General features: G+C 48.4%; 1 protein-coding gene across 1 annotated transcript in view; it reads left to right on the plus strand.

Moving 5' to 3' along the window:
- The window catches only part of LOC144107752 (heat shock 70 kDa protein 14-like), an 86,089-nt gene that overhangs the window by 22,257 nt on the left and 48,552 nt on the right, over nt 1-15,280 (plus strand). The window contains 2 exon segments of the mRNA XM_077640911.1: nt 6,147-6,249; nt 11,702-11,830. Coding sequence (XP_077497037.1) covers nt 6,147-6,249; nt 11,702-11,830 — 232 coding nt within the window.

The raw sequence follows: 15,280 nt of genomic DNA on the forward strand, positions 1-15,280 counted from the left end.
CAATTGTACATGATCCCGGTTGATATGAATTTCGGGATGATACAAATTTGTAAAATGCCCTGGCGAGAGTGCATTATGTGCGATGTACAGAAATTCGGATGTTACAAACCTTCGCCCCACTGTGGATGATACGAATGTGCTAGCCGCAATCACTAATCATGCAGTGCGCCCGCGAGCAGTAAATGGCGGCAAGCGACCGTCACAGTGCCGATGTTGCGAATCGGCAGTGGCGGCGGCTGTAAGTAAACCCCATCAGCCAAAAACAAATCTGCGTAAATTCTACACACAAATTTTTAACCCTTTACTGCGCGATTTTTTGTTTCATCTTAGAATTATTTCAGGAGACGCGGGCAACGAAAAAAATCACTGTGTGCTCATGGAAAATTCGTTCAATGGTTTTGTACAGTTTTTTGACCCAAAATAGGTACGGTGCATATTTGCAACAACATTCAAATAAAGAACACATTACAAAAATGAATAGTGTGCTTGGTGAGAATGAAATACAAATAATGAGCATCGAATCAAACTCAACAAAAGCATCATTTCGCCGTGTGGTACTAGAGAAAACAATTCCTCTTGTTTGTCGAGCAGATGTGAGTACAGTAAAACCTCGTTAATTCGAAATCGCTTAATTCGAACTTCCGGTTAATTCGAACTGACGGCCGGGTCCCGGCAAAGCCCTGTGTATTTCAATGGGTCAAAACTCCCGATAATTCGAATATGCCGGTATCCACGTCGGTTAATTCGAACTAGGCGCCGATGGCTGGCATTGCTCCTCGCATATAGAAGTCACCTCGTAGCAAATACAATGCGCTGAAAGTTTAAAAAAAATGCAGAATGATGAGGAAAAAAAATAAGCCAGCACGCACGAGGTGAGACGTGAATTTCGTTGCCCGAACCAACCCTCCGGTGCATGCCGTAGCAGGTTTTCGCTGCCGGAGCGTCGAAGCATTGGCTTGTCTATTTTTGGCTGACGCGCGGTCACGCGGGTAGCCACCCTACCGCGGGCGCCGCCTATGCTCCGGCCACGGTGGCTCCGGCGCAAGCCGTTGCAGGTTTCCGCTGCGCCGAGGCGGTCGTGACCATTGGAGACGCACGCAACCATGGAGGAAGGAAGTACTCAGGAGAGGCGGTTACGTCACATTTTTTTGAAGCCGCGCTTTTTTTCTGATGGAAATAAACGTTTCAATCAAGCGGGCCTCCCCTCCCCGTTCCCCCGCTTCCCTCTACTTGGGCGCCGTCCCAGAGCGCCTGCCCATGCAGCAGACGACGCCGCTGCGCCCAGCGTTCTATTGGCTGCGCCGTCGGCTAAACTCTCCCAGTAGCCCTTGCGAGAACGCGTGACTTCCGGTACCCTTTTATTGTGCAGCTCGGGAAGCGAAGACTCTTTCCTTTCCTTCATCCTGCAGCACCCGGCCCCTCTTGCGCCTAGTCTTTGTTGCCGCGGTGTCTAGCGAAGTTTGTGTTGCGTGATATTCCTCATTTGTTTGGTATCTCGCTGGTGACGTCTCATCGACTGTGGCAATCATGGCAAACCGAGGAAAGTACTCCGCAAAGGATTTGAAGACGAAGGTGGAGATATTACAGGAGGTCGAACGTGGTCTCCTAACAAAGACAGCGATCGCAGAGAAGTTTGCAGTCAAGAAAATACCTCAAGAACAAAGACTCGATCTTCAATGCGTATCAAAAGGAGATGGAGCCCTCGCGGAAACGACTAAGAACATCGGCTCATCCAGAGATGGAGGATGCTGTAATGGCATGGATTAAGGATGTTCGCAGCAGGAACATTCCGCTAAGTGGACCAATAATTGCCGCAAAGGCAGTGGACTTCGCCAGCCAGATGGGCATAAGTGACTTCAGCGCGTCAGAAGGCTGGTTGTCGCGTTTCAAGGCCCGTCACGGACTTACGTTTAAAAGCGTTTGTGGAGAGGCAGCCGCAGTCGATGAAGAAACGTGTCAAAATTGGATCTCAGGTCAACTAAAGGACTACCTTGCCGATTACTCGCTCAGCGATGTGTTCAATGCAGATGAAACCGCGCTTTATTTTAAGTTGCTGCCGAACAAGACTGTCAGTTACAAAGGCGACACGTGTTCAGGCGGGAAGAGAAGCAAGGAAAGAGTGACGGTGTTGGTGTGCGCAAACGCGACTGGCACGGAACGGTGCCGCTTGCTAGTTATAGGCAAAGCAGCGAAGCCTCGCTGCTTTAAAGGGCTAAAAACTCTCCCTGTTGATTATACTTTCAACAGAAAGTCGTGGATGACGCGAGCAATTTTCACGGATTGGCTGCGCACACTCGACAGGAAGTTCGCGGCACAGAACAGGAATGTTCTGTTGTTCGTCGACAACTGTTCAGCCCATTGCGACATCAGCGGACTGAAGGCGATCCGTCTGGCATTTCTGCCGAAAAACACTACGGCTGTGCTGCAGCCTATGGACCTTGGGGTTATTAAAAACCTCAAAACACTGTACAGGCGCCACCTCCTAGAGCGGATTCTTGTGTGTATGGACAGCGGCAAATCGTACGACGTTAATCTCCTCGGAGCCTGCCACATGCTGGCAACATCGTGGAATGCTGTCAAGGCGGACACAGTCGCGAACTGTTACCGAAAGTGCGGCTTCATTGAAGGCCCAGAAGCCTGCAGCACGGCAGAGCTGGATGCTCAGTGTGATGACTCCGTCGCGCTGCACCCTGCCTACGCTGCTTTATCGGAGGGTGTTGACTTCCAGAGCTTCGTAGACGTTGACAGCGGCGTGGAGACATCGGGGCCTTTAAGCGATGCCGAGATTATTGAAGCGGCCTGCGGTGACCAGATGCCGCACAACTCGGGCGCGGCGAGCACAGCTGACAGCGACGACGAGTCCGACGGAGGCGACGATCCATTGCCACCCCCGAGTGCATGTGAAACAGCGTCAGCACTCGATCTGGCTGCGCGCTACTTCTCCGTTGATGATAATTCGGACGCTGCGTTGGAGCTGTTGGGCAAGTTGCAGACGATGCTTGTCGAGTCACGGCAAAGAAAACGAAAACAAATGCGCATCACCGATTATTTTTGTCTTTGATATGCTTTGCCAATCTGCTGTTAATAAACATGTTTTTGAAGCATAGTGTCATATTTAATCATTAAGCTTGCTGCTTACGCGAATGCATTTTGATGTTAGCTCCAACCGCATAAACAAATTAACTTTATTTCCTTCGACATTCGGGCTCTATGATTTTAATTCGCGCAATCGCCCGCCGCAAATGTGTAGTAGCGCGTAGTAAGAGATAACGATCTCAGATATGCCTGTTTTAGCTTCAGCCCGTGCTGCCGGGCGTGATGGCCGCTTTTTTTAGCGCCCGCTCGTTAATTCAAACTCCGCTTAATTCGAACAATTTTCCGGTCCCCCTCGAGTTCGAATTAACGAGGTTTTACAGTACTACACTTCGAGCAGTAGCTCATACAGATTCCCATGCATTTGGGAAACTTGCAATGCTGCCTCTTCTGGCTCTAAAGGACCCAGTGACCTACCTGAAGACAGAAATCCAACTATTAGCATTGAAACAAGGCATAATGTTTCGGAAGTTATACCTCATCGAGCCTGACATCCTGGGTTGTAGTGGGTGCTTCTGGGCCCTCACAGTAGCACCCGTACGAAAAGATTCAGGCATTCTACAACAAAACATACTGTAGGAAATAAACTTACTCCCAGGATCGTCGTCAATACCGGAAAAGTCACTGTCTTCACTTTCTGAACGAATCGCCCGGCCATAGAAGGTTTTAGGATCCATCGGCCGCTCTGAAAAGATAAGACTCCATGTGCACGTTGTTGCATACATGCAACGTAGCAACTTTCAGTGGTCAGAAACTAACCACTCCAGAATAAGGAAATTTCGTGGCTTCTACACATTAAAATTGATAAGTATAGAAGTCCTAAAATGTTTCATGCACTTTATTCAGTTCAGCAGCTCAATAAAATTGTAAAAACTTACCGATGTTACTGCACGTGAGATCGCAATGCTTTCACCGTGTTTGTTTGGCAATAATTACGCTCAAGAAGTAGAGATGGCAGCACAAGGCGGCGTGCGTTTCAAATGTGTGTTGCAGAAATGCAACAGCGAGCACAGGGAGCTCCAAATCGGAATTCCTTTTGTTTCTGGAGCCATTTATGGCTATGTTGCATGTATGCAACAACGTGCAGTCAAGGCTTTTTTTACGACGAAAGCCTTGTCTGCCTCATGAGTCGGCTGGAAGTGTCTGTTTGCAGGAAGTGTCCTCACCTGTCAATCAAAGGACATCATCAAAACTAAAATAAATAAAATAAAACAGAACAAGAAGCAAAAACATAACAAATGAATAGAAATGAAGTATATATACAGTAGAACCCCACTGTTACGTTCCTCACTGCTGCGTTTTCCCGGCTGCTAGTCGTTTTCATCCGGTCCCGGCATAGCTTCCATAGGATCCAATGTATAAGGAACCCCGTTGTTACGTAGTAGCTGTGAAATTGTTTCCGCATGATACGTCGCAACTTAGCACCCCGAACACGCCTGGGCTGTAGTAGGCAATGTGCTGCAACCGCCATTTGGACTTTTGACGAGTTTTTGCCGGGCTTGGCCGGGCTTGGCTATGGAACTGGCTGCAAGAAACCGCACGCCAGTTCGAGAAGCCGCCACTAGGTGGCCATTCGTGAAAAATGCTCTCACTTTTACGGTCGCCACATGGTTGTTGAACAGGTCGACTTCTCTTCTATCATGCTATCGTCATTGTGCATTAAGCCTCGTGAACGTCGAGCTTGTGCTTAGACGGCGTCGCGCAAGCGGAAGGCACCCTTGAGGAAAAGCTGGACGCATTAAATGCTGTCGACAGGCAGCCAGCGCGGAAGAGAGTTGACATAGCCAAGGACCTTGGTCTCCCACCCTCAATGCTTAACAGCATCATCTCGAAGCGTGCCGAGATAGAGGGGAATGCCGCGCTCTTCGGCCCGAAAGCAAAGCAGGCTCGTGGCAAAAACGGCAAGCCACCATTCTGGACTTCTTTACGTCCTAAGCGCACTCTGTGGAAATAAATTGTCTATAGTTGAAACTGCACATTTTGATTCATTTTCGGAGCTTTCCTCACTGTTGCGTTTTTTTCCCCCGGTCCGGTGAAAAACGTATGAACGGGGTTCCACTGTGTGTGTGTGTGTGTGTGTGTGTGTGTGTGTGTGTGTGTGTGTGTGTGTGTGTGTGTGTGTGTGTGTGTGCGCGCGCGCGCGCGCGCGTGTGCGTGCGTGCGTGCGCGTGTGTGTGTGTGTGTGTGTGTGTGTGTGTGTGTAATCAGAAAATAAAAATAAATCAGAATTCTAGGAAGTTCTATGCTTTCACTTTCCTGTATGTAAGCAGACTTAAGTGCCCTCAGAAATTTTTTCGTTTTGGATGATACGAATATTTTTCGTTGCTTCATGAGATTCGTATGATCAAGATTCTGCTGTACTATTTCGATTTAGCCACAATGCACAATATAAGCTCACACAGGAGAAGTGCAATTTTGTCACTGAAAGGGCAGCAGCTCTGAGGTACCCTTGCAGGAGCTTTACTGCTGTTTCAAAGCCACTTGCAGTTATTGCAGGCGCTGCTAAGAACCGAGTGCCGAGTGTCAGATTGGCTTTCCCGTGCAGCAGGGGCAGCACGCGGTGCAGATCAAACTCTTGCTAGGGTAGCTTCTCCACCTCACGGCGGTGTTGCTTGAAAGATCGGATGCCAGAATGAAAGCCATAGCTGTTTTCACCACCTTTGTGACAGTCAATGTGAGCACGAGATGGCTACTGAAAGTCTACAAGTGACCGTTCCTCTAGTTCTGGGGCGCTATCGATGGGTGCGAAAGGTGCAAACGGCTCGGCTACACCTTCTATTCATGCTGCTACATTTTCTGTGGCGCTATTATCCAATGCCAGATAAAGCGGTGAATCGTGAGAGCTTCAAGAAGCTGACTAGAAGTGAGGGAAAAGACATTTGTGGCTGCCGTTCATGTTGCCTTGCACAGAGAGGAAAGGCTGAGAGTTTGTTTCTCAGTTTGATTGAGCACCTGCGATCCCAAAACCACTAGTGGTGGCGCAGCTTAAGAGCTATGACTGACTGTGCATGACTGACTGTGCATTGCTTTGTCTGTCTGTCTGCGGTGGTCAGGGCACGCTTCGAGTCCCTTCTGGGCCCTCTCCTGTCCCGCTGTGCAGAGCCCATTGATGAAGTTCTGCGTCAAGCCGGCCTGGAAGCTTCCGATATCCACAAGGTGGGTCAGCCTCCATTGCCTCAGGGAACTGGCGGACAGAGGATTGCAGGCCAGCTGTGTTGGTTAGCCGTGCTTGTGCTGTGTTTGAGCTAGAGCACTGCACGGGCTCAGGCTTACCCAAAAGCACGGGGCCGGGCTGGGTACAGCAATTGTTTACCGGCCCTGGGTTGGCCCGTGCTTAGGGTTGCAGGCCCGGGCCGGGCTCCTTTTTCACTGAACGCCCATTTCTTCGCATGGGGTTAACAAACGGCAGGCCATCAAGGCAGTTAGAGCCAGTTTTCAACTATTTCCAAGGTGTGAACTTATTAACCTTCGGTAATGTGTCATGCGATATGTTGATTGTGCAAAAAAAATTAAAACAGTAAAATAATTCAGGAAACAGCATATATGTATACCATTCTGTATTTCTTAAGCTCATTTCTCTTTGTAAAGCTCTCATGTTCTGAAGCAGTCTTATTGACACATTACTTTTTCTTGCCAACTTCTAAGCTTTGCGAAGTCATTATGCATGAATAATAAGTACAGAGTCCATGCACAAAATGAAGAAATATTTTGTTTTAATCATTTAGATGTAGCCTGACACGAACAGGAACTGTGCGGCTGTGTTCGCTTTTTTGATGCTAGATTTTCAGGCCTGAGTGCATCTTACTTACCTTTTCCCCGCTACTTCCCCGGGCTTCCCCAGAGCATAGGGGAGGCTGTGCTTGCGGGGGAATCTGGGCCTCGGAGGGTGCATCCAATAAATGCTTAGCTCATAGCACACAGTGTGCTGCTCTTTCTCTCCTTTTTTTCTGTGTGTTTGTGTGAAGCACTTTTCATAATGTATGGCGCAATATTTATGAGACCTCTCTTTTGTCTGTCAAGTCCTCACTTTTTTCAATTTTTTGTGTTTAATTCTACGAAAGCTTTCTAAACTGATCGTCTAAGATACGGCAGCATTAACACTCAGTTTGAGCGAAGTATGGGGCCTGTTGAAGTTGATATCTTGATTGCAGAATATATATCAGAGCCCAGTTCATGTTTGCATACACTGACTCTGTAGAGAAAAATGAAATAAAGAAAGAGAACAGATCTGTATTCATGCTCAAATAGAATCTCAGTGAGGAACTTAAAGAAAAGTTGTTGTAGAAAACTGCCCATACTTCAAGAACTTGTTGATAAAATTGATGTTCGTTGTTCAATTTAGGTCTTTTTTTTGCGAGTCTTGTTTGTACTTATGTTTACAAGAAGTTGGTTTTCACTGTGCACTTATGTTCCTTTGAGGTGGTATGTATTTATTTTAGGTTTACTATTTTATTTTTGCACTTTTTAAAACCAAATGTCATAACTGGGGCTGCGCATTAGGTGCCTGATTGCAGTCAGGTTATAGTTAAGCAGTTTTTTTTCCCCAGGTATGCCAGAATTTTGTATGTGTCTGGAAGAAAGAATTCAAGGTACACTTGAGTTCCGCCTTAAGGTTATGATGCGATAGCATCCATGGGTTCCTTCAGTGGCCTGGGGTCCTCTCTTCATATCACTTTCAAGACACGGTCACTGTTTTATAAACAGCTTTTTAATGCAGTGGAACCTCGATTATACGTTCCCCAGTAATGCGACGACCCGCATTTTACGGCGAATTTGTGCGGTCCCGGCAAAACCCTCATAGAGATAATGCATTAGAAAGCTCGATTATATGACGTAATTTTAGAAGGACCCTGCTTCGTACGACGACGGGCTCGTACCATCCGTCATGAAAAAAAAAAAAAAGGCTGTCAGCAAACGCAGGCTGGTATGTAGGCACACTTTAGCCAGCCGATAACAGGTGCACATTTATCTTTCCATCTATCAAGAAAAGCTCCCAAGCCGCTGCCCCGCTGCACCGATGCTAACGGCAGCCTCGACGGCCATTGTACTTTGTTAGTTGAAAACCAGCCCTCTACCGGCAAAAATGTGCTGCAATTAAGTTGCGAAAAAAAAAAGATGACGATGAATTTCAGACGTTAAAAAAATATCACGCTTAGCAGACCCCTAATATATATGCGAAATTTATTATGAGGTAATAAAGTCGTAAAATTTTATTTCTGAGATACGAAACTGTGACCGCTCGACCACACCGTGCCGTCACTTTTTGCAGACCCCAGCTTGCCCAGTCCGTTCTGCTGTGCGCTGTTGATCGCACGTGTATCGCACCAGGACGTGATCTGCGTTTTGCGAAGCGAGCAAGTTACGGAATTATCGGCTCTGAGCGGGGTGGTTCGCCATGTCACGGAGTCGCAAACCGCTGACACTGGGAGATAAGCTCCGAATAATTGAAGAAGCTGAGAAGAGAACAGGTGCAACAAAGGCCAGCATCAATCGTGATTTCAACATTCCGGAGTCATCGCTGGAAACGATATTGGCCAAGAAGGACAGCATACTGCTGAATGCAAGCAAGTTCGGCGTGAAAAGGAAAGCTGCGAAAGATGGAAAGTTTTCCGCCATGGAGGCAGCTGCTGTGGAATGGTTGCGACAGGCACGCAGGTCAGGGACTGCAGTTGACGGACCCATTTTGAAAGAAAAGGCAGAGTCTGTTGCGCAGCGTTCCAACATGGACGATTTTAAAGCGTCCAGTGGCTGGATGGAGCACTTCAGGAAGCGCCATGGTATTGTGCTCACTGCTGCTGCGGAGAAAGCACTTCTGTGAACCCCTCGACTGTTGCTGAGTGGTCTGAGTTACTTCCGGACTTAATACGGGAGTACAAACCGTCCGACGTTTTTAATGCGGACGAGACCGGCGCGTTCTGTAACTTGCAACCAGAACAGACGCTGACCTTCACGGGAGAAAGCTGCCACGACGGCAAGTGGTGCAAGGAGCGCCTCACTGCACTATTTGGTGGTACCGAAGACGGCTCGGACGAACTTACTACCCTAGTGATCGGGAAGTTTTAGAGGCCGCGATGCTTCAAGAACCTGAAAAGGCCGCCGTGCCAGTATAAATCCAACCGGACGGCTTGGATGAAAGCTGCCATTTTTTCTTCGTTCCTACAGCAGTCGGATTCAAAAATGGGTGCCAGGAACAGAAAGAATCTTCTTTTCGTGGACAATCCGCCGTAACACCCAGCCGACACTGCATTTGAGGAATGTGAGGGTTGTGTTCCTGCCGCCAAACTGCACCAGACAGCCTAAGCCGTTTGACGCCGGCTTTATCAAGTGCATCAAGCAGAAATACCGGAAGTTTCTGGTGCAACGCCGGTTGGCAGAAATGGGGCGCGAACAGGCGAGCCGGAAGCTTTCTGTGCTCAACGCCATGCACTAGTGCATGGGATGAAGTCTCTGCTGATACAATCGCCAATTCTTTCAAGTACTGCGGCTTCAAAAAAAGTGATGCCTCCCCTGCCAGTGAAGCTGTATCGCTCGCAGAAGATGAAGCAGAGTTTGGCAATTTGCAGCTTCCTGTAACCTTTGCTGACTATGTCGGTGCCGACGACGACGTTGCAGTGTGCAGTGCGGTGTCATTGGAGGACGTAATGGATACCATGTGCCCCGACAATTAAACTTCCAACGAAGAGGAAGTGGACAACGATGCAGAGGTTTGCACTCCCATTCCGAGTTATGCGGACGTGTTGCAGAGCGTCAACAACATCCGGCGCTTTGCTTGCGCACGCGACGATGTTGGCAACCTGTTGTCGGACGTGGCAGCCCTTGAAAGGAAATAGATTTGTTGAGGTTGGGCAAAGGTGCAAAAAAAAACTTATCGATTTTTTTTTAAATGGTAATTAAAGACTTTTTTTGTAAACCTGTTTCAAACAAATGCTTGGTTTTGTCTTTGTTAATCTGATTGGCGTAGGTTCTTGCCGCGGGCTTTCAAGGCGGTCAACAGCTATCAGCGCAAGTCCGAGCGCCATTGCCCACATTCTTCGATTTTTAGATTATATGACGGTTTCGCGCGTTCCCCTGAACATCGTATAATCGAGGTTTCACTGTAATTTTACTTTTTTTTTTAACGCTAGACTCGCAAGGCCTCCCAGCTCATGACCCAAGGGGCAGTGGTTTGAGTCCCAGCTCGACCATTTTTTTTATCAGTGCAGTTGCTTTTCTCCAGAAGCACTACGTAATGGTGCTGGAATGATGTCACAAGCCTGTAGACTAATGAGGAGTTGTATAGCGACATCATCACTGTTGTACTGGGCGATCATTGTGGAATGTTTGATTTACCCACGCGAGGTTATGTGGTTGCAGCATCACGACCCTCTTGACCATTCCGAATTTTCTCGTCACCAACAATGCCATGTTGTCTGCTGAGCGGGACCCTTAATACTGTCCTGTTAATACAGTAAAAGCTCGTTAATTTGCACTCGTTTAATTCGAACTGACGCCTGCGTTCCGACACAGCCCTGTGTATTTAAATGGGGGAGAACTCCCGATAATTCTAACTAGTCAGCATCTGCTATGGTTAATTTGAACTAGGAGCCACTGGCTGACGCCACTCCTCGTAGATAGAAGCTGACCCATAGCGAGTAAAGCACGCTCCAAATTTACGAGAGATGTGAAATAATGGAAAAGAAAAAAAAAGCCGAGTGCACGACGCTCACGGAGCCCGTGTTCCGGTGCATGTCATAGCAGCTTTTCGCTGCCGGAGCACTCGCCCACGCTGCTGATGCTTCGTTGCGAGTCGTTCCAGGTTTTCGTTGTGCCGTGGTCGCTGGGTCACTATGACGGGGTGTAAACAACGTAGTGTGCCGGTTCGGACGATGACGGTTTTTGATGGTGCCGCGAGCACGAGCTGCGTGGACAGCAGCTGGGAGACATTGGACCCCTTGAGTGACGCCGATATAATAGAGGTTGCATGCTCCCAGCAGACGTCGCAGGGCTCACGTGCAGTGAGAACAGCCGACAGTGATGAGTCCGACGGCAGCGACGAGACTATGCCACTGCCAAGTGCACATGAAGTAGCGTTGGCGTTCGATGTTGTAGCACGCCACTTCTCTGTCAATGAGAACTCTGACGTTGCGCAGGAGCTTTGGGCAAGCTGTAGATGATGCTGATGCAGTCTCGGAAGAAGAAACGCAAGCAAATGCACTTCAGCGATTACTTTGTAATTTTGACACTCCTTCCCTGTAAATAAACATGTTATGGAGCATAACTAGCATCATATATTCCAGTACTTGGTTCTGGTGCATAACTGGCCAATCAAATTATTTCGTTTGCCACTAGAACCGGATGAATTTAATTCTCAGAATATGCCACCACAAACGTGTAGTAGCGCCTAGCTCGTGATAATGAGTCCAGATGTGACTGCTTCGGGTTCTGCCTGCTCATTCTAGTGCATATTCGATAATTCGAACTCTGCTTAATTCGAACAATTTTTTGGTCCCCTTCGAGTTCGAATTAACGAGCTTGTACTGTATACTATAACTAAATCAAATTGCATTGCATTAGTCTTGGCCGAGCCCTCAAGTGTGGACGCACCCTCTTTGACACCGGTGCACCACAGGTGGTGGTGTGTGGCGGGTCGACCAAGGTGCGGCGGGTGCGAGGCCTGCTGGCATCCCGCTTCCCCTCCTCCCAGCTGCTGGACAGCCACAACCCAGATGAAGTCATCGCCCTTGGTGCTGCCATGCAGGTAGGCATCTCTCTCTCTCTGAACACATGTACCATATTTACACAATTGTAAGTCAACCTATCTTTCAAAATTTGAAAATCTGAAGTGGGGGGTGGGGGGGTCAACTTAAAATCGAAACCAAAGCATCGCACCATAAATAAAGGCGAGACAAACGAGATATCAGGCATGCTACAGCATGGTAGCATTTTTGCCGCGCGGCTCCGTCGCATCGCTCTTAGTGCTGGCCTTGAGTAGCTGCTATGTCAACGCACAAAACCGGCATCCCCACCCCGCGCGTGGCGGCTAATGGTGGCTGTCGATAAGTAGCAAACCCCACACCCTCCCACTCCCCACACGCGGCCGTAGATATAGTTTGCTGTTAAGCGACGGCGGCCCAATAATGCATTCGCGTTCTGCTCTTAATAGGCGTCATCCAAGTTTCTTTTTGTTCACTTTCAATAATGCACTGGGCGCTGAAGGGAGCGTCGATAGTTGATGGAAGGGCTGCTGTTCCAATAGTGGTGGCACCCCCACTCGGAACCGCAGCGGCGACGGGGAGTACCGATAGCCAACAGAAGAGCCGACACCGCTCATGCGTTGTTTCTCTTTGGCTCTGACACATTTGACTACTGCCAGCTGCGTTTCACAAGTTTTTAAAGTAGTGCTACGTCATTTTTGCTCCGGGTCAGGTAAGCAACCAGCGCTCATTCGTGGCTACATTCAAGATGGCTGTCATTCTTTACGGCGAAGAAACGAACAACAGCGTGCCGGGCCGCAAGCTCGACGGTCGCAGTGGGTGATACAGGTGTGGCAGCTGCAGCGAGGAAAAATTTTCATCTTTTCTAGTGATGTCATGATGTGGCTGTTTGCGAAGTGCGGGATTTCGCTGCACGACGATGTTAAAATGACAAGCTATGGGACCGCAGCAGCAATCACGACGGCAACACTAGTGAGGACAATGGCGCAAGTGTGGACGAGTAATCCAGTGACTAAAACGTTTCCGTTTTGGAATGTGCTCACGGGCGCGCCCGCACGCAGCAGCCGATAGCGGCTGGCGATAAGCGGAGGCCGCGGGATAGTGCTATTGCGTTCTATTATTAAAGGCTAAGAGTAAATGACCAAGTCTTTTTTTTTTTTCAGAAATGTGGTGTGGGGGGGTCAACTTATATTCAAGACGACTTACAATCATGTAAATATGGTACACTCTTCATGGTGGTCAAAAGAAACAGTTCTAAGCATGAGATGTTTACAAACAGCTTTGTGCTAACTACCACCATGATGCCAACTAAGCAGGTGTGCAGTGGTGGGCCTCGCATCATCATCAAACAGTAAACTACGCAAGATATATTGTTGATATGCATAGTATAGAATATTAATAGTCATGCTCAACTCGAGTGCCTGAAGTATTAATACCAAGTTAGCATGAGAACATGTAGGCACTGTTTGTAATTGGTAAATGAGACCAGCACGAATGAAAAGTCGTTTGCCTGGAAAAATTAGGCACTCTGATGGAAGAACATTCTTCAAAGCTCTCTCACTCACCACCTGTAGTCTTAAAGGGCTGTAGCCGTCTCGGTCGCAGTCACTGTCTCGTCACATGGGAGGATACCTTTACGAAGTTTGGATAGGCTGGCATGTTTTTTTTTTTTTAAAGGCTTGCTTTATATACAAAGTAAAGCTTTGCAAATATCAGGTGTTTCGTTGCAAAGCTATATGAATGACAAAAATGAATATTTTTGAGCAACTTCGAATATTGTAGTCGAACTCGGATATATCGAACTCAAAGGGGATCGCAAAGAAGTTCAATATACAGTAATCCCTCATTATAATGAAATCGCTTTACTCGAAGTATCGCTTTATTCGAAATTTCTTCCGGTCCCGACCCAAACGCATGCATTTTAAGCCGCATAACTAGATGCACATGAAGAGTTTGACCCGCTTAGAGTGAAGTGGCGAGCGGAGGCATTGCTGCCGCGTCGGCTACCCTTTTGCGCATGCAGTGACAAATTAATACTCTTGACAAATTAGTCTCAGGTAGGCACAGAACAGTCCACAAAAGTACCAAACCTACGACCGATGACCTGCCTAGTAACGGGTACCAAATGAGTGCCGAGTGCCCCCAGCTGTTTACAGCGGATGCGAACGGAAGCACGCCCGAATCGGTCGCAGTTGCATCACTGGTGTTCCCAGTGATAGAATCCAAACGAAAATAAAATTTCCGTGACACTTGCGGTGCCAGAAAACCGCGGTCTCGTGGATGCCGTAAAGTGGCCAAAAGACCGTGGGCAGACTTGCGCTGTAGCATTCCAGGGGGTGCGCTCAGTGAGCAAAATTTTACCACCCGAAAGAACATTGCTGGTGCTGAAACGTGTCAAAAAGCACAAAAGAAGTGTCCCTCTGATATTGAGCCCATTCACGCTTGCGTGTCGCGAGCGAGGTGAGCTTTCGGCAGCAAAGTGAACTGCTCCCTGGCTGCCATAGTCGTCGCTAAGCCTAACTAATTGTTTCACATCGGCCAAAGCAGATGAAACTCTCGAAAGCGCGCGAACGTCATTTCCGAGAGTTTTCGCTTCAGACGAGAAAGCGACCAGCAGGTCGCGCTTGCAAGCATGAACAACGGTGTTTTCGAGCTGCTGCCTGGTCGCAAGCGGCTGCTGGTCTCGCACGCCCTTTACCGTGTTCGACGCGAGGAGCTACGTTAACAAATCGGGAAGACTACTTTGGGGAAGCTGGTCTAGAAATTTGCTTGCTGCTTGTCATAATCGGCCTGCATCGCGATAAAACACCGCCCCTAGCTGCGTTGCACTTTTGACGGTGCAAATCAACCGATAACTTGCCGAAAACACGAAAAATCTGAGCGTCGCCAGCGGCGAGTCGGGCGGTCAACATGGCGGGTCAACGCGACCACAGTGTTCGAGCCGGTCATGCTTGATTCACGCCATCTGACTAGACAAACGGTCTAAATGCGTGGTAGGGTCATTGAATTTTGTTCCTAGACATCTGTCAACGGCACGAACGCGACGCTGCGCGAACAGTGACGCTCGAATCATAGAACTAGCACAGTGTCGTCGACAAAGGTGCGCCGAAAAACTCTCGCCAAAGAACTCATTTGCAAACTTCACAGCTGTACACCTCAGGAAAAAAAATCTCCCCGTAATCATGCAAAGCCTCTACTGCATAACCATTCAGTTTTCACGATCGCGCTGCGTACCTACAATGAGCGGTTTATCGTTTTTTGAGGGCAACCAACACAGCCTCAGACTAGCCACGGCATTTCCGTGACCCCGCCCCTGCATGAAAGTGGCCACTGCCTTCGCGATTCGAAATACCCCAAAGGTTGAATGCATGGGCGGTGACCGCGGCCTCGTGCAATGCTTGGTTAGATTAGAGCAGGGGTTGCACGCGCCCGCCAAGGACTTGAAACAGCCAAAGCTCACTGCCTTTTTTGTACCTAAATAAAGTATTGCTTCA

Source organism: Amblyomma americanum, chromosome 10, assembly GCF_052857255.1.
Source record: "Amblyomma americanum isolate KBUSLIRL-KWMA chromosome 10, ASM5285725v1, whole genome shotgun sequence".
Taxonomy (NCBI): Eukaryota; Metazoa; Arthropoda; class Arachnida; order Ixodida; family Ixodidae; genus Amblyomma; species Amblyomma americanum.